General features: G+C 45.6%; 1 protein-coding gene across 3 annotated transcripts in view; it reads right to left on the bottom strand.

Annotated features, from left to right (window-relative positions):
- The window catches only part of SEC24D (SEC24 homolog D, COPII coat complex component), a 71,442-nt gene that overhangs the window by 15,430 nt on the left and 35,470 nt on the right, over nucleotides 1-20,542 (bottom strand). For all 3 annotated transcript variants that reach the window (XM_069459152.1, XM_069459153.1, XM_069459154.1), the window contains exons 9-11: nucleotides 15,589-15,727; nucleotides 11,937-12,052; nucleotides 4,419-4,543 (exon numbers count right to left, since the gene is read on the bottom strand). In XM_069459152.1, the coding sequence (XP_069315253.1) occupies nucleotides 4,419-4,543; nucleotides 11,937-12,052; nucleotides 15,589-15,727 (380 nt within the window). The remainder of the gene's footprint in view (nucleotides 1-4,418; nucleotides 4,544-11,936; nucleotides 12,053-15,588; nucleotides 15,728-20,542) is intronic.

The raw sequence follows: 20,542 nt of genomic DNA, 5'->3' as shown, positions 1-20,542 counted from the left end.
GTAAAAAAAAATCAAATAGCTATTATGAAACATTACTCATATTTCTTTAATATATTTATTTTGAATCTATAGAAAAGTAAAAGGTTTTTTTTTTTGTTTGTTTTTCATGAATAAGCTAGGCCTCTCACATCCTTTATAAACAAAGCTCTCTCAAAAGTCACCAGAAGGTCAGAAGAACAAACGGAATATCGGAAGCAAGAGACAAGAAAGGCACTTATGCTACTAACAGGAGCGCTGTCTCTATTAAGACAGGACTTGTCCTACTGTGTGATCCTTTTCTTACATATCCTAGAGAATGTCAAAAGAAAATAGGCTAGATTTTGAGAACTATGTATCACATAAACATAAAATATAAGTATATAAAGTTACATTTATAAATTGAGAATGTAATAATGTAATTCTTACTAGGTGACCGCTTGTGATGGTCATGGCAAAGCAATAAAAGCTCCAAAAACATAAGAAAAAGTGTACTTTTTAAAAGGAATTCCAAAACGTGTGTAATTCCTGACAGTATAAAAGCATGACTGTTCTCATTCCGGTCAACAGCAAGTATACCCAGAACTCAGTGGTCTCGACCCCAGTTACATGTTTATGGAGTGTATTGTGTGCTGTCGGTCTGTTTTTCTCCCCCAAATAAAACACTTAGACACGACTGAAGCTCTTACTAATTTTCAATGGTGAATATCATGTAGTGCTCAATGGTTAAATGGTTAAAAAAGCCACCAAAAATATGCCATTTTTCTTTGACCCTTGGATCAAAGTAAAACTTATTTTGATTAAAAGACAACTTTTTTGAAAAGGAACCTGGTTTGCTCGGTTTCTAAATTTTGCACATGGAATAAAGAGTTACTCAAATACAAAAGAAAGGAACACGAAGTATCTAGATGCAAGTATCTCAAGCAAGTTAAATTGCTCATTCCATTGCAGACTCCCCAATTTCTCTGATGTTTCAGGCTGACAAAGTACTGCCTTAAATTATGTTTTATTTCTTCTCTATTTCCTTCGTTAAGGGTATTTGGTTCTTCACTGAGGCCTTGACAAAAGAGTGGGCAGTTTCAGTAGATTCGTGATACCTTCCAAAAGCGCTTAGCAAACGCTGTGTTCCAGACACTTGGCAAAGCTTTCAGAAATGAGAACCCTCATCCTCTGTAACTACACAGACACCGCACACGCTTCAACACCCGAACCGGTATGACTCTGTGTGACTGACCACTACACTACAGCATCCATGCTGTTCCCTTCCTCTTCCTACATGGTAGAACCTCACAAGACCAGGTGCAAACATTTCTTCTCTGTGAAGCCTCCCCTGAGGCTACCGACTAGGAAAGATTTCCCCTTCCAAATTCTACAGCTCGTTCTCGCTGGGCTCTCAGCCTCTGGTGCCTCTTGGTCAACACGTCACGATCCTCCACCACCAGCTGATAAAGGGCAGAGTGCAAGGCTCACGTCTCTGAGCCCACAAGGCCTGGCGCGAGGTGAGGAAGGCCAGGCTTTCCTGAGGATGACTGTCACCACGGTGACACGCCAGATCTGGGACGGCCAGTTACAGCCCAAGTTGAGAAGCCGACAGTTTGCGTCTCTTCCCAACTCCCGCCGAGCGATGTCACTTTGATGGTGACAATCGGTCTGGGTGGCAGCACCGACACCAGGGGACGAGCAGGCACACAAGCCACTTGTCTGCTCAAGACCCAGCCTGCCAGCCCGCCGCTCGTTGGCCCTCATTTCCCAGTCAACCCTTCTTGACACGAGGTGGAAAATGCCCAGCAAGCCACGAAAGGCTTTAATCCCCCTCAACAGTTAATTTGGAGTCAAGGCAAAAGACACAGAAGAAAAACCGTGGGGGAAACTCCGGACTGCCGTTTCCCCCTGGATTTGGACGTTTCCGAGTGATGGGAAAAGAGCAGCCCGGATTCACAGGGTTCACGTAAAATCCAAAGTAACATTTTTAAAAGCATCTAATCAGAACATCTCACATGATTGCAAAATATTAGTACTTGTCTCCAAGGCAACATAATTTTTCTAAAAACTTCTTTGAGAAACAAAGAACTATCCTATGTCTTTAACAGTGTAATTGCCTCGTTAAATCCGACTCAGAAGAAAACTAAATCTCGGCCTCTCCTTCAGATTAATCCACACGAGTTTTGTGAAGTTACACGAGGGATTTTCATAGACGCTGACGTGTTTCTGCCCTTCTGCTTGTCACCTGTCTGTCTCCCCACACCTGCCCCGTCCCCGTGTTAACAGAGTGAATCCAACAGGGCAACACGAGAAACATCAGCAACCAGATGACCCAGAAAATTCGAAAATTAAGTATTTTGACCATTTTAGTTACGGCCATATTAAAAACAAACAAACCCCCCAAATAACCCAAGAGCTTGTTCTGAACAACAGGTAAAACATTTGCAATCTTTTCTTTCCTGTTCCAGAGACGTCAGAAAGGTCTGGCACTCTTGTGAGGCCAAAGATATAAATTCAAAGTTAAACAGTAAATAACGGGGCCTTCCTTTGGCAAAAGATTCGCTGAGGGAGGAACACACCCTACGATGTTAATCAAGGCTTCAGGCTGTCTTTAAAAGGGCTCTTTGGCACATTACCTGCTTTAGTACAAAGAAGTAAATTGATAGTATTCTTTCCATAAAAATAAAGTTATACACATGCACGGCCCAAAATAAATTTCAGGAGAGAAAAAGCAACCAGATTTACTTTAAAAGATAAAGGAGAAAAAGGTAGCTGGCTTGAATACACTCTTAAGAGAGATTTGAATAGTAGCAAAGAATAACCAACAATTTCCTTTTATTTTTTGTTCCCATCTTTTGCCAAAGCTACCTATGGGATACAAACTTACGACAGCACGGAAGGAAAGAGTGTGATTTCACGTCAGTAGGTGATAAGCTTCATGTCACCACTGTGTTGAAAAACTTCTATGATAAAATACATCACACTCAGCAGAAAATCCGTGCTTCTCAGGTTTCCCTAAGACTGGGGTGAGGGAAACCAGGGTCACCAGTGAGCCTGCAGCCTCAGATGCCTTCCTTACGCCTCCCCTTCAGCGTGCCCTGGCTCATTCTGCATTTCAGAGTTCAGTCTGCAGTCGCCTCTGTGCATTTTAAACATCCCCACGGCTTTTCCAAACCATCTTTGAGAATATTATGACTTCGGCTTCACAGATACAAACAAAACCACTCCTGGGAGGTCTGGAGTTTGCTCCTCTGAGTCTCCCGTGTGCCGAAGCACCAGCCCCACGTGAAGAGCACACAGAGGAGGGGCACCCACAGATCCACGGAGCCCTGGGGACCGAAGACAGTCCACCCACCCTTGGAGAAACACCCCTTTCCAGGACAAGATTGCTCTGCTCAGGGAGGTCGGGGGGAGACGTGGAGACGGGCACAGATACCAGGTTACGGACGACATTTCCTAGGCTGTTTCATCTTTTTAAGCATGTCTCCCTCTCGTGGAAGAGAGCATCTTCCCTGCTCCTGAATCTCCTTAGGAGATGCTAGGTCCCCATCCTGAACAACTGGTTGGCCATGTCTGATAGGAGTTTTAGGAGAGGTGATAGAAGAAAAAAAATCAAAAGATATGGCTAGATATTCCCTGACACTTTTTAAATCTCTCTCTGAAAGGTTTTTATTCATGCCAAAATAATTTTTCCCCTTTATCTTTCAAAACACATCTGGCTGTCTTTTCTCCCCTGCCCTGAAATTTATTTTGGGCTGTGCATATGTGTAACTTTATAATTTGTATGCTACGATTGCCATCAATTGGATTTATGGGCAGGTAATATGCCAAACAGCCTCTTTAAAGTACAGGCTGAAGTCTGGATTAACGTCTAGGGTGTGTTCCTCTGTGGCTGCTACACCTGGTTCCCACCTTCCCTGCATGCGCTGCCCTTTGTCACAGCGAGGACAGGGGTGCACCCTGGGCTGAGGTGCAGGACGCAGAGGCAGTAAAACAGCAAAGGGTTGGACAGCGTGTCGTTAAGGGCGAAGGGAAATCTGGCTAAAAAGCTATCAACTCCACCATAAGCCGGGAGTTCCGTCTTCCGGCCCCCCTGCAAACTCCCCACCGCACCCAGCAACTACCAGTTTCCACTGGAAAATCAATGCTTTGAAAAGCGAATAACAGATTTCCAAAGTCTTTACCACCGCCCTGTTGGAGTCCTCTTATAATTTATAATGTATTTTGAACGTTTTTTTTTTTACCATAGTTTTTTTTTTTTATTCGTTTTTTTCGCTTTGTACAAAAGATCACTCTGACTTTTTAAAGACTCAAAATAATGGTGCTGTTTGATTTATAACTAATTGTGCAATGTCTTCATTCGCAAGAGATATCAACGGGTCACTCGGCACTTGTTTTCTGGCCAGGAAACTAATTCAGCAATATTTCACTAGTTATAAAAAGAATGGCGGGTCCCTTACTTTGGAAGTTTCTCCAGCACCGTCTTCAGTTCTTCACAGATAAGCTTGACGAGCCCGTTCTTTATGTTACTATATGAAACGTCAATCATGAAGATAAAGGCCGGTGGGTTGGGAGGCTTATTCTTCTACAGGAAGGCAAGCACACAACAGACATAGATGTAATTACACCGTAAATACATGTCATAATCAAATTTAAACACTCATTAGAACATGTGAAGATCATCAGATGTTTCATTTAATGTTGCAGATATAACATCTGTGGAATTAAATCATTTTCTAGAACAGTCTTTGATGCTACAAAAAAAGATCAAAGCAGCTGTTTATTTTCCAGGGTATGACCTGGGTCCCGCCAGTGAACTGAAGAGTAGTATAACATCTAGCAGAGAAGGTTGATTTTTACAAAGCTCCAGAGATTTCATCACCCCCATTGCCACGGAGAGGGTGCGGCACCGTGGCCGGCCTTGCTATCAGCCCTGCCTCACGGGACAAAGCAGGTTTGCAGCATTAACAAACTGTGCCGAGAAAGAGTACACATGATAATTAGCGTCCGTTTCTGAAACTGTAATAAACTCTATTAACTTGGATATCACTATTTTCAAATCTCTTCTTTCGTTAGCTCTTTCAGTTTTAAAGATAGGAAATTATATATGAAAAAATAACTGTATACTTTAAAAAAATTGTACCATATAGTTACTTACTTACCTAATTTCTTACACATTTATGGTAAAATTAGAATGTTAGGCCTTTATCTGTTAAAACAATCACTAGAACACAAAGCAGCTGCTATGACAATGTTTCCTAGACGTTTGTCCCTTTACTGGCTGGTGTTCAAACAGGTCTTAGGAAGTGACTGTTCAGTTGTTTCTTATAAAATATTTAGAAATGAGAGCCATGGGCAAACAACTTTAGCAGTCTACACCAGAGAATGAAGAGTTAAGAACAATTTTTAACTTTATGATTAATCATAGAAATGTTCTAAAATAAAACTGTATTTTAATTATTATAAAATTAGATGATGATGTCTATAAACTATCTTATTGATTCACTCTATACCCACTACAAGGCTAGATATAACATTTTTCTAATACAAGTCCTTCATTTTAAATGAAGAGAAATGACAGGACCTAAAAACCATCAACCTGAAAACTTCATCCCTTCACCAAATCACAACAGTAAAGAAATGGAGGGACTCTGCTGTCTGGGTGAATAATTTTTATGGCAAATCGTTCCCACCTAATCTAATTTATCACATAGATATATGCTGATTTAAATAACCATTTCCATTAATTAAATCAAACGTTCCTTACCATGCTTGTGTTCTCTCCTATGTTCGGCATTACCGATTCCCCAGTGAACATATTCCACATCTCCAACCTGTACATTTCTACAGAACTGTGTCACTATAGCTTGTTTTTGATATTGGCAAAATTAAGTCATCATCCCTCTAAATCACATGCTCTTCCAATGTCTCTGTCTTTATCACTACCGCCACTACGTGCCAACTCAAAGATGTGAGAACGTGAAATTAGATTTGGCTGTTTCTTTTCCTTCAATCACTGAGTTGTCCCATTGTTTTTTTTTTTTTTTCCCCCCAAAATGATTCTTTCCTGATGTTTTGCCCCATCCCTACTCTTAACCGTCCGAGAGCTTGTCACCTCGTGCCTAGATCAATCATTGTAACGGCGTCATCATTAGCTTCTTTAGTCTATTATTCGACACGTTCAACCCGGCTCGCTTTGTCCGGGCAAGCGTAGCGGACTCACTCTAAAAAGAGCCGGTTCTCCAGACTGCCTTACCGAAACTGCTGTCCTGGAGGTCACTGACCACGAATCACAAACTACAGTGACTTGCAATAAACCCAGCTCTCATCCCAAACCTCTCCTCTCTCTCTGCAACCGTGGGCATGACACGCCACTCCCCCTCTTAGCTGCCAGGGCACGGAAGCACCATTTCCTCTCCCATTTTTCTCACTGTTGCTTCTCTTTTTTCATTTTCTCGTCTTTCTCCAAAGTACACCTTCTCCTCTCCTCTCGCCACGTCCCGGCACGGAAAGCGCGTTCACTGACTCGGTTTTCACCAGCATCTCTATGCAGGCGACTCTTCAAACTCTCTCCCGTCTCTTTTTGAGCTCAAGGCCGCCGTTCCAATTAACTAAGGCACACACCCCCAGAGAGGTGCTGCCAGCACCTGAGACTCAAGATTCTAGAAATGATGGCAACATTTCTCCCACTAGACTGGTCTTTCCTTTTGTAACGAACCTGCAAAAACCCACAATCCTCTAAATTAATCTTTGGAATCTGACCATCTCCATGGAATTGTCCATCTCACTTAGCACAACTAGCGAATCGTGAAGGGCTTGTGGCTCTTCTCGTCTCAGTACCTGAATTTAGACCCTCATTTTCTCTCTTTTTTTATTAGTTTTAGTTGGGGTAAAGGAAACATAGCATAAAATTCACCATTGTAACCACTTTGAGCATACGGTTCGGTAGTATTAGGTGCGTTCACACTGTTGTACAAGCATCACCTCCGTCCATCACAAACTCTTTTCATCCTGCAAAACTGAAACTCTGTGCCCAACACACAACCTCCATCCCCCCTCCAGCACCCACCATCCTTTCTGTCTCCGTGAGTTTGACTGCCTTCTATAGGTAGAATCGTACACCATCTCACTTAGCATGAGTTCCTCAGCATTCCTCCAATTTGTCACGTGTCCGACTTTCCTTCCTTTTTAAGGCTGAGTAATATTTCACTGCGTGTATAAACCACATTTGGTTTATCCATTCACCTGCGAATAGACACTTGGTAGCTTCCACCTTTTGGCTATTGTGAATAACGCCGCTAGGAACATGGATGTACAAGTACGTTTTTGAGACTGTGCTTTTACTTACTCTGGGTATATGACCAGGAATGGAATTGCTGGGCATATGGTAATTCTATTGCTAGTGTTCTGAGGAACTGTCACGCGACCCTCACTCTCTCCTACTGGGATTGCTACACTAACTTCTAACGCACTCTTGCCTCCGATCTCTCTCCTCTCACTATACAGACTGCTGTCAGGATAAGCGGAGGCAAAATACAGACCAAATGGCACCTCCTCTAAGAACAGGAAGTTCGCCAGGTCCTCAGAGCCCAGCACAGAGCATGCACTGAATAGCTGCCGACTGTTTGAGCGAATGAACCCAGGGACGGATGGACGGACGGACGGACGGAAAAGTCGTCCGGACCTTTCATTGTCCTCACGCCCCACTGAATTAACATAAGTTCGTCAATGGCCTGGAATTCAAGACTCGCCATCATGCTCGTTGAACAAACATGTATAAAAACCTAAGAGGTCAAAGATACGATGCCAGGCCCAGTGGAAAGTAAAAAGATAGACTGTGTCTCAAGACCATTTCCCAGCTTTACTTCCCATTATTCCCAACACACATTCTCCTGACAACCCGTTTTCAAAACATCTACGTCCACAAGTCACAGATTAGTGGGCCTGAGCCAAGAGTTTGGCTGGAAAACTGTTTTGTTTGGCATCGTGTTTCAAAAAATATTTGAATTTGTGTATGTTTGGGGGAAAGGGGAATCTTCTCTCTAATTCTCCTGGCCTCCACAGTCGGCCCACGCGGATGCCGGCCGCGCCCCTGAAGAAACCCGGCTGAATTTCAACGCCTCTGTCAGCTGCTGCTGCTCACGGTCCAGCTCCCCTGTCCCATCCCGCACGGTGACGCCGCTCACGGTCCAGCTCCCCTGTCCCATCCCGCACGGTGACGCCCTCCGCTCACGGTCCAGCTCCCCTGTCCCATCCCGCACGGTGACGCCGCTCACGGTCCAGCTCCCCTGTCCCATCCCGCACGGTGACGCCCTCCGCTCACGGTCCAGCTCCCCTGTCCCATCCCGCACGGTGACGCCGCTCACGGTCCAGCTCCCCTGTCCCATCCCGCATGGTGACGCCGCTCACGGTCCAGCTCCCCTGTCCCATCCCGCACGGTGACGCCGCTCACGGTCCAGCTCCCCTGTCCCATCCCGCATGGTGACGCCGCTCACGGTCCAGCTCCCCTGTCCCATCCCGCATGGTGACGCCGCTCACGGTCCAGCTCCCCTGTCCCATCCCGCACGGTGACGCCCTCCGCTCACGGTCCAGCTCCCCTGTCCCATCCCGCACGGTGACACCCTCCGCTCACGGTCCAGCTCCCCTGTCCCATCCCGCACGGTGACGCCGCTCACGGTCCAGCTCTCCTGTCCCATCCCGCACGGTGACGCCGCTCACGGTCCAGCTCCCCTGTCCCATCCCGCACGGTGACGCCCTCCGCTCACGGTCCAGCTCCCCTGTCCCATCCCGCACGGTGACGCCGCTCACGGTCCAGCTCCCCTGTCCCATCCCGCACGGTGACGCCCTCCGCTCACGGTCCAGCTCCCCTGTCCCATCCCGCACGGTGACGCCCTCCGCTCACGGTCCAGCTCCCCTGTCCCATCCCGCATGGTGACGCTGCTCACGGTTCCGCCAGCTCAAGCGTCACTCCCCCTTCGAAGCCCTACGGACCCTGATCATTCTGTTTACGGCATTTACGGCATCTGAGTCTCTATCACAAGTGCGCTTGTTTCTCACCAGGCCTGCCCGTGGGAAGCACCGTGAGGGCAATTCCTCATCTCGCTAACTTTGGTGTCGCTCACAGCACACAGGCAAGCGCCCTGGACACACACGTCAGGCATCCAGTAATTGTCAACGTGAGTTAGAATTAAGTGAAGAAAGTACATTTTGATTCATGGGGAAAAAAAAAAAAAAGGCTGACTTGGAAGAAGATTTCACATTTCAGGGACACTTTCTATACAAAATATAGTCCATAAACATAAATAATAAATGCTCGGTCATTTTTCCAGGGGAATCAGGGTGATGCTGTGAAGACGTGCACACACACCCACAGGGCCCTGACAGGGAACAGGGCCGTCAGATCACACGGACACGGCCGTCACATCACACGGAGATCACACGGACACGGCCGTCAGATCACAGGGACACGGCCGTCAGTCTGGCCCCGCCACTCCCAGACGAACGGCCCAAGCCGGGCACTTACGCCCACTAAGCCTCAGTTTCCTCATGTCATGGTGGTTCCCACCACATGGACCCACTGTGAGAACTGAACAATGCCATACATAGACAGAATTTAGCCTAGAGTTTGACACATGGTAAATGTTCAATAAACATTAATCTTATTATCTAAAATTGACATTAAACGAAAATGAACAGGGAAAATGTAATTTTGTAATTCCCCTTTCAGTGTGTGTGGTGTTAAAAAAAACACACATGCAATTCAAATAAGCTCTTTTTCGTCATCCAAACCCCTAAGCCAACTCATTAGTGTACTTTATTTACTTTTTAAATTATAATTAAATTTAAAGATGCGTACAGCATATTTATTATGAACTCGGAACAATAAAAGAAAGATTAAACTTAGAAAAGTTCTTCAAAATGTACGATTTTTATTTGCTTGCTGGGTGAGATTTCCCATCAATTAGACTTCTGGAATATTTCCAGATAGGAGTTTGAAGATACTAAGACTTTTGTTCCCAGAAATAGATTTGACTCTCTGCCTAAGTTTCTACTAAAAAAGCATAAAATCAAGATAATGTAGCCTTTTTGGCAGAGAACTGGAAATTCAGGGCATGGTTAGATTTATACTATGATTGCAAAGATCACTGAATAAGTTTTCTATCACTAGTTACAATGCTTTAAGTACATTTAATTAGAACATTAAATATTTAGGTATTTATTGCCTAATGATTCTCCTCAGTAGGCAGAAGTTACAAATAAACTATACCCAAAACTAATTGTACTCTGGGACATGTTTCTTGCCTGAAATAAAGCATTTGTACTAAAAATGCTCCTAAATTTCCCCAAATGTTTAAATGTGACACTTTAATAAAGCACTAAGTTTTCTTTAATAACTAGTTCTGTGTAATGTAGTGTAAAACAGTAAAGCAGATGCAATATGTTAACTGAAAAAAATTTCAAGATCTAGTCAACTGAAAAAACTTCTAGTTAGGAAAAATATGCATGATGATCCATATTCAATACGTGCACTGGGCCCACAGCAAGCAAAGAAATCTGTGGGTCCGAGGCTGTTTTCTGGAATGTGAGCGTTCAGCTTCAGAAGAGGAAACAGGAAAGTCACTCAGAACGGCCCTGTGTCTTCAAGGCCACACACGCTGCTCCAGATGCAAACCGGAATCTAAGCTGAAACCCAGGAAGGTACACGATTTTCAAGTCACCAAGGAGTTTTAAAGCCCTGCAAAGGTGCCCATAATGACGTCACCATCACTGTGACACTGGAGAAGGGAACCAGCCAGTCCCGGGAACGGTGACGCATCTGCAGATTCACTCACTCATCCATTCATTCATTCTACACAGACTGACCAGCTGCCGGCCCTGGGCCAGGCACTGTGGTAGACGTCACAAAGGTGACAAGGACGAGGTTGGGGCCCCGAGGATCTCAGAATCTACTCGGGGGGAAGATATGCAAGAAGATTTCAGTTCCATGAGGATGATGCTAAAAGAGAGACACAGACCCAATTCTATGGAAACACAGTTGCAGCAGATACCTACACCATGACGAGGACAGAGAAGGTTGTGTGCACACACACGCACACACGCACGCACACACACGCACGCACACACACATGCGCACACACACGCGCACACACACACGCACACACACATGTGCACACACACATGTGCACACACACATGTGCACACACACAGCCAGGCCTCACAGAGTGAGCAGGCGTCTGCCCGCTGGGGTGCGCAGACGTGGCAGGAGAACGGACAGACGTCCGCTCAGAAGAACATGTCGTATGAAGGCTCAGAGTCGCCAAAGGGGCTGACGGTCGGGGCGTGTGGGGAGGGTTTTGTGCAACTGAAGACACAGCCCAGGTGGTACTTTGGGATCCAAGTAATGAATGGCCTCCTAAGGAAAGCTAAACGTTTTTAACTTACTTTTTTAGAGAAGAAAGAAGCAATGGAGGTTTGTAGGGGAGGCCGTGGGGGGGGGGTCTCGTGGTCCCATTTCAGAGCAGGGGAACCAGGCCCAGGGCGCCCGGCTGCTGGGGGGGCCCGAGTCTAAGGGGGATTCCAGAGCCCAGACCGTCGTGGGCGGAGGGCAGCGGAGAAGGGACACAGACACACGGCAGTCGTCCTCCCGCCCACTTCAGACCTGAGGGCTTTTCCCTCGGAAGGGGAGTTTTTCTGAGATCACTGACAAGACCAGTGAGGCAGAGGCACCGTGCGGAACTGCTGCATTAGGAACCAGGACGGTCTACCCAACAGGAACACAAAAATTATTTCCTATTTCTGGCACCACAGTTTTTGAAAACGATCGCTCTGGTGGGTGGTTTGGCCACTGAATCAATCTGCGTCTTGGGCCTTTCTACATCCCCTGGCACCACCAAGATGCTCTGTCTGCAAATCGACAGTAAGTTCTTTACATGTGAGCGTTGTTCACGCGAATTCGACATCAGCGTGTAAACACTTACCCTGCAGTAATCCAAAGTCGCCACGTACTCGTACGACCCCAGAGACAACTCCGGTTTCTCGTAGTGGTCCAGTCTTCTTCCAATGTGGTCCAGATGTTGGAAATAGAACGGTGGAACTGAGAAAAACAAAAGAGGAAATCTTTTGTTTTCATCAACAGAGACAATTTAATAAGTCGTCAAAATTTATTATAGGAAGAAAGGAGTTAGTTTAAGAAGAAAAGTATTTTAACGTTGGAATGTAGTACATTCTACACATCCACTCTTTCAAAAACATGTCTTGGAAAGTACGAACATTTTCTAAAAATGCTCGATTCTTCTACAAGTTATTGATGACGATGAGCATTTATGACTTAGACCATCCTAGAAAAACAGGGGATGAAAGTACTCGTGTTTTTAAGTTGCCACAACCCAAATTTAATTGTCTCTGTCGAATTACCTTTTTAAAAAGAATTCTGACTTTTCTATTTGAATTTTTAATATACCTAACAAAAATGAACATGAGTTAGGTGGGCGATGTTATTAACCACAATATTTATTATGCTTTAATTAGGAGATGTCTGAAACCGTGGGGAGTGTGCATGTTGATCTTCTAACGTTTGGGCTTAAGAGTGCGGAGGATGACTGTATTAGGGAAAGACTAGGCCGCCGGGATCTCAGCTGAGGAACTCTAATTCGACTCCAACGTCTCGGAAGGTTCGTTCTGGCAAAGACCTGGACGTCATCCAACAGCACAGAACACTCATGAGTCACACACCAAACACTTGGACAAATATGGCCTGGTATCTCTGAAGTGAACTCTTGTTGCCCTGAGACTAACAGGGCTGCTAGTAAAGCACAGGGAACACAAGTTATTTAGAAAAACCAGCGATGCTCTGGTTTTAAGCACTTTGCAAAGAACAACATTAGCATCTGTAAGAACCACAGAAGTAATGCTTTCTGTGGTTAAACCAACAACTCGGCATTCTTATATTTTTAGTTGTAACACCGACACGGGGATTACACAGGACTGTTTTCTTAGGTTGGATTCTTAAAAAGTCACTGAGGCTTGATTGTTTGGTGTCCTTACCATAGCGTGGCCATTTCTTTTAAAACAAGTTTTATAAGGTTCCTATGTACATATGGATCTCCGGATTTGGATAATTCAACATCTTGAACAGATACAGAAGTGGAAACTGACAGGCTCAGCTGAGGTAACAGACTGGGAGGGTCCTGAATTGCTGCTTTGCTGTTAGAACACCCAGATGAGATGCCTTGGCTGTCTCAGGATGTGTGTTACAGTCACTGCTATATCGTGTAACCTATAATTCATCACACCCACGCATCTACACGCAATGTGAACTTCTTCCTTTTAAAATTAATTTTATAGTCATTAGCATTTACTATTATCTGTCATCTTTTATAGTCCCAAATCCAAGTCACATCATAGATCAGGCACCGCCACGTGACTGTCTCCCTGCCTGCCTCCGACCTCACATTCTCCCCGCCGGGCAGGCCCTGACATCTTGCAGGGAAGTACGAGTGGAACCATGGGACCGAGCCTGCTGACCTCTAACTCCAACCAACCTCTGTCTTCGCTAAATCTAAATGAAGAATGTAGGTGTCAACGTAAATCTAAGGGAGTCTGGCCTCCTTGTAGGAACAGATATTTGAGCCCAGTGTGAACAGTAATATTGGAAACGAACGTGGCAGCCTCCTAGGCGTGCACACCCAGGGGACCGGACCCCACTGTGTGGAGACACAAGAAACCTGAGTGGCTTTTCTCTGCCAGACAGTGGCCGGGCCTTTTACGCTCTAAGCTGACACTTGGTGTGAGGCCGGGGAGTGACGGCAAACTGAGGGTCCCGCTGCTCCGCGTGCTGGGCAGATTTCCGATGCCCCCTAGGAAAGCCCAGGGCCTGGGTGAAGACACTGAGGAGCTGGTGGTCCTGGTGGGGGACCCCACTCAAATGCTTTGGGAGAAGCCTCTGCCCTCTCGTGACTTTCCCCCCCAAAACTAAAGCACAGAGAAGTGCACTGTCACAGGTTCCTGACCCAGGTCCCAGGGTCGGGTGACAGCCGAGGATTTGTTTGCAGATTTCATCCAGGATGAAAAGTGAAACAAGATCTTCCCTGGAAAGAGAGATGAGGGAGGAGAACTAAGGGGATCTGGTCTCACGGGGACATCAACTCGCACCGAGTGGAAGCCACAGCTGGTGCGAGGAGACAGACGTCCCCAGGGGCCCACACCTCAGTCTTTGAGACGAGCCTAGAAGCCCGTGATTCAATTCCACAAGTTATTTTCAGGAAACGACCGAAGATCTTCACGAGAAAGGCTCACAGAGTCAGGTTCTGGCACCCTGAGTCGGGGAAAGCCACACGCTGCGTGTGACAAGGGGCAGGAAACAAGGAGGCCAGCAGTGTCCTCCCACCAGAGGACGCGCTGGGGGCCACGTGGCCGCGAAGGCAGTGACGTGTGTGCTCAACACTGCGCCGGGCCTGGGTGTCATGAGGGAGCAGCCGGCACCCTCGGGACACACGGTCGCGGGCAGGCAGTCTTCAGACCTCAATACCTGCAGGGAAGCACGTCTACGACGATGAGGAAGGGAGAAAAACCCACGGAAAACTTACATTCTAATAATCGTCACATGGTTCAAAACCAAATCTATAAATGTAAATGAATGTGGGAATGTTCTTAGCCTGAGTATGTGCTTCATTCGACACCAAAGAATTGAAAATATAGAAGTCAGGCGTGGTAGCTCGTGCCTGCAATGCCTGAACTTGGAAGGATTGCTTGAGGCCAAGAGCTTGGGACCAGACTGGGAAACACAGTGAGACTCTGTTTCTACAAAAAAAAAAAAAAAAAAAAAAAATCAGCCTGGCGTGGTGGTGCAGAGCATGCGCGTGAAGTCCCAGCCACTTGGGAGGCTGAGGCAGGAGGACGGCTCGAGCCCAGGAGTTCGAGGCTGCTCTGAGCTATAATCGTGCCACTGTGCTCCAGCCTGGGTGACAAAGACCCTGTCTCTAAAAAAACAAAATAAAAATAAAAAATAAAAGTATAGAGACATGCTATAAATTTAATAAATGTGAGAACACTTTGGGCAAGTTTGCAGCTTTTTCCAACATCGGTGCATCTATACTGGAATGACAGTGAAAATGTAACGAGTATGGGAAAGCCCTTTGTAATCGTGTTTCTCCTTCAACAACCCAACATTTACTCAGAGTGAAAAAAACCTGCCCGAGCGTTCAAGCCCTTAGTTACACCTGAGCTTTTCCTAAATACTGATGAGCTCACGTTCGAGAACAACCCTGAGGATGACAACAGAGGAGAAGCCTCTCGGGTTTACGCTCTGTGAACAGGAGGTAAAATCTCATTTGTCTTCAACTGAGGCTCTGTGGAAGGAGGTTGAGAAATAAATTTTTCCTCCTACTTCTGAGTTTTCTCTTCCAGGAAACATCACAACTTCCCTGTGCTGCTCGCGCAGTTGCGTAAAGCTAAGAGCGGCTCGGATTTTCCGCACGGGGCACGTCCTAGTTGATTTCCTTCTAGGAAAATTACAAAGAAGGAGGTACCGATACACAGAAAAAAAAAAAAAATCTCCGTTTTTCCTAAGCTGAGAAGTATGTTTGATTTGGCACAACTCTTCCCCAAACCGCACCGAAAGGCGCCACTCACCGTCATTGACACAGCTGCAGAATCCGCACTGGAACCTCCGCCCGCCCTCGATGAACTGCATGAACGGGCACATGTAGGCCTTGCACCTGTTGCAGCGCACCGGGCCGCTCTCCCCGTGATTCACCAGGAAAAGGGGCGTCTGCGAGAAGGAAGGAAAATCAAACGAACAGATGGGCATCAGAGTTCTAGGTGGTACAATCACAATTTGAAAAGTCTTCTCGTGGCACTCATTAGGAAACTCTTAACTTTCAGCATTTGTCCCAAGACGGTAAAGATGCTTTTCTTGATAACACATGAATTTATGGCAACGAGACGTTGTCCACGATACCCAAAGCGAAAATGAACGTAAATCTGTATCTCATTTACAAACCTATATAAATACACGCACATTTATGTCTCCATGTGTATGCATATTCACCAATACGTGTGTGGAAAGAGAAAGACTGTATCATGATGGTGGTAACACTTAACTATGCTTATGTTAGAAATGCCCTGGACACTTTGTATCACATAGTTTGCTACGTTTGCTCGTAGACTATAAATAAAGAAGAAAACTGGGTCTGCTTTTAAAAGCCCAGTCTGCATAGCAGTATGCTGTTCAGACGGTTCCCTCAAAGTGTGCAAGGTATTTCTTTCAAAATGCAAGGACCTGAAAAAATATGCAATAATGTTGCCTCGGTCGATTCTGCTTGTTCTGCTACTGTATCAGATGACAGATGTTTAACAGAGTGGCTGCTTATGACAGGCCAGAACTGAAAAAATAAACCATCCCACTGCTGCTTCCTCATAAACATGCATCGAAACCATTATACATCTTTTACAGTTGTAAAGTAAAAATGCTCAGCATGGCAAGTCCTACTAGAAATAGGATTTCTAGGTAGTATAATCACAATTTGAAGTCTTCTCATGGCACTCGTTAGGAAACTCTTAAGTTTTAGCATTTGTCCCAAGACAGTAAAGATGCTTTTCTTGATAACACATGAATTTATGGCAACGAGATGTTGGGTTTGTTTTTCAACTTTTCTGGCTTTTGGAATGAAACCAGAAAGCTCCTTCTTGTTTTTATAAATCTCCTTAAAGATAACATTTTAAGAAAAGCCTGAGAATTGCAGAGTTTGGCGTGTCAGTTAAATTTTTCTTCAACGAAAACGATGGGAAGCAGACTGCTTTTCTGGGAGGCCTGAGGAGCGGGGAGCCGTTGGGCCATTTTCTGTTCCAGCCCTGATTAGGAACCCGAGACCCCTCTTTGTCCCTGACCAGATGTTCGGCGTGAAAACTGATGCCCTGCGGAGGTCTCAGAAATGAGTCGTGAGGTCTCAGAGCAGAAAAAATAGGTTTAGTACAAAATGTAAAAGAATCAGGGAAAGGATTAAAGAAAAACATTCTACATCATTCCCCACGGGCTCTGCATGGCCCTCTCCCCCCACTCCTGCCGCAAGGCAGCCAGAAGCGGGGTGGGACTTTCTTGCTGACGACCCCCTATGACCCACAGCAGGGGCATAGTGCTAGGGACCCACAGCAGGGCCATGACAGGGACGAGAGGAGCAGGGTGTGCAGCACAGAGCGTCTTGTGTCTGGTGCAAAACAGCCAGGACATCATTTCTAACCAGAACGACCTGTCCTCCCTCAACCCGAGCAGCTGAGGACAGAGTTTCACAGAAGAGTTACAGGCTGGATCAGCGTACGAGAGGTTTGCGCTCCTGACAGCTAACTTGTCCGTTACTGTAAAATGTTATCGTAAAAATGATCAAGAAGATGGAGACTCTGTCTACCTTTTCCAGGAGATTTGGATACGACCTAGCATCAAAATCACAAGGCTCTTTTATACAGACCTTTTGTTTGAAAGGTATAAAGTGACAAATGTTTATTCTCTTTAGCTGGTAATAAGGAATGATCTGACAGAACAAGGAAGCAAAAAGATGCAGGTACAAAAAGAGATTCTTAGGACAACAGATGGAGAGCTAGAAGTCTAAAAGACACCAAACCCCCCCCCCCCAAAATGTACTGATCAAGTAGCTTCTTCTGGATCAAAAGTCCAACGAGCAGTCATGCCTGTGGTTACGTTCTGCTCTCAGCTGCAACCTTTGAGCTCAGGAGATGCTTTCAGAAGTTAAAATAGGGAGAAATTCTGCAATTTGCATTCACTCAGCCAAGTTTACTTTTCTCATCCTTTTATTTTCAAAGAGTTCAAAGGCTATAATAAATTCCCTGAGAGACTTTAGAAACAAAACATGATGCAATTATTTGCTAGACAAGCCAGAGGTAATGGAAAGAAATTTGACCTTATGATTACTGATACGATTTGCTCCAAGGCAGGCCCAGCCTAAAATTACTGTGAAATTGTCGGCAACCAACACCTAAGCATTCCAGTCCTGGCAGATTCAGACTTGCAGAACTGAAAGATGAATGTCTAGCAATAAACTAGAGTCAACTCATGGCTGTATCTACGCTATTAAATACACTTACAGCTTTTCCCCCCAATTTTTACTCTTTTGGAAGCCAGATGATGAATAGGTAAGTAAGGCACTCAGACAACAGAGGAGACAGCAAAGAATGTTAAAAGCTTTTTAACGGTTTACATTTTATTTTCAGGCAACAGGGCAAGGGTTTCTAAATTACACTGTCCTGTTTCGTCTCTCTCAGGCCATGCTGAAAACCATCAGAGATCTCCCTCTGCCCTCTCCGGACGTCCGCTTCGCTGCCCTGCAGTGGTGAGCATGACTCATTCATAGCTAAGCTCACTTTTCCTGAGCCCGAGCTTAGTGTGTATAGCTTTTTCTCCAGTCAAATTACTTTCCAAAAAATTCCCTAAGCTGGCTTTTCTCCTTACCATTATGTTTACTTCAGAAATACTTTGGGGTTTTAAAAATTTTGTTTATCAATGTGCTTAAATCTGTGGCTCCTGGTACGTCCCTGTCTGCTCTTTCTCTTTTGTTCTTCTCTTACATGGAAACGGGAAAGGACGGAGAGGACGGCTCTAAGCCCTCACCTGGCTGTCCCTGTTCCGGCCCCTCGTGGCCTGAGTTAATGCAACATGAAAGCGACAGGGAAGTGAGGAAAGAAGAGGGAGAGGACAAATCTGCCTCTTTCCCTTGTGGTTTTGGATTAACAGGGGTGTGCCAAATACTATACCGGTACTAATTTTAATCAAAATACTTTAATTGAATAAAACGTGTCTCTTTTGTACGTATATAACACCATGATCGATTTGGGACCACAAACAAGAATATCATTCACTGAGAAATTAGGCTCAGCGCTAAAATGATATCAGGAATTAAAAAACAAAATAACTTTTGGTTATTTTTCCATGTAAAAGAGGTTGACATCAATATATATCAACATCCTCTTAGTAACCACTGGTAAAATTTTTGAAATTTTCTCATTTTAGTACATTGTCAGTTTCCCAAGTATTCCTGCCGTCCTCTCAGGTAACTCTAGCACAGGTGCAGCAGGTGCTGGGCAGACTGTCTGCCCTGTGGGCTCACGCGCAGGGCGCTGGAAAGAGCAAACAAACAAGCACACACAGATGCAACTAGAAGAGCAGGGCATGAGAAGAGAGAACGCTTGGGACAACAGCATCACCAAAAGTTCTTTTTCGCTTAGAAAGGCGATGTTAAGTTAATCACAGACTGTATTTCCAAAACAAAAGCAGATGTTCAAAGAAAATGAAGCACAATGTAGAAAGACCCATCATGAAGAATTTGCGTTAAAGTTTGTAGGCCATGTATTTTTGTTTTGGCATTTATATTATTAATAAAAACCTGAATACATAAACCTGGCTATAGATTTTCTGGTTTAGGACAGTGATGAATTAGAGCGATGAATGGCAGAAAGCAGATGAATACCAAACCCTGAAAGCCAAAACTACGAAGGTGTTTTTATAACATATGTCCAGCAGGTGGCACTGCGCAATCAAAAATGAAAGCTGTCCACATTGTATCAGTAAGTAACAAAATACTCCAGCTAATTAGGCTACATGCATTCCATGTAACTCCAGTCACACTGACCTGAACTTGCTTTTCTCGAAGAAACCTTTGATAATGGCTTAAAAATATTCTGGGTGAAATGAAATGAAACATAAGGCATAAAATTGTACAGAAAGTACAGACTGTACCAAATTTACTGAGATTAACAGGCAAGAAAAAACTTATTTTAAAAGTTTCCAATCCTCTGCTGACTTTTCCCCTGACGACATGCAGGAAAGCAGAGGTGCTGCCGGGACAGGCGGCCACAAGCACCGCAGCTGCAGCCTCCAGACGCCGGGAGCAGAGCGCACCAGGGGACGAAATGCCCGGCTGCGGCATCACCCGCTCTCCACGGCAGCCACGGGGGGAAAGAGCAGAGCCACGGGGACACCCGCTGCCCTGCACACTCGTCACCACACTCACCGCAAGGAAGAAATGATTTCCCGTTGGAAGGTTAAATCACAGGCGACAGGCTGACAGAGGGGCGAGCGGGATTAGCCACACCCCAGACTTCAGGAACACCCCGAACGAGGGACGCTGTGCCGCCTGTGTCCAGGACACCGCCGCGTGACACCGTCCCCACCTCGCCTTGCTTGTCCCATGCACCCCACTCCCCTCTTTCCTTACTGTTTAGCATCAGAGGTCGTGTAAGTTCTAACACACACACACACACACACACACACACTCTCTGACCAGCTACCTCCCCTCTCTTCTAACACTTATTTACTAATTTTGAAAACAATAACGTATTTTCCATTTTCCAATGCACACTTCTTCCCCTTTCTCTCCCGTGTTATGTCCTGCATTCGACGTCCCTAGGAAGACCACGAGTGTCCTGAGACTGCGCCGTCGTCCCCACGGCAAGGATGTTCCGCTTCACGAAGCATCTGCAGGCAAAGCCTCGGCTGAGCAGCTGCTGGCTGTGGGAGACAAACCCGTCCTGCAGCGGGACCTGACTCAGGGGAGAAGCTCTACAATGAGGAGACCTG

The sequence above is a fragment of the Eulemur rufifrons genome, chromosome 26 (assembly GCF_041146395.1).
Source record: "Eulemur rufifrons isolate Redbay chromosome 26, OSU_ERuf_1, whole genome shotgun sequence".
Taxonomy (NCBI): Eukaryota; Metazoa; Chordata; class Mammalia; order Primates; family Lemuridae; genus Eulemur; species Eulemur rufifrons.
This window is presented reverse-complemented; position numbering and strand designations above follow the sequence as displayed.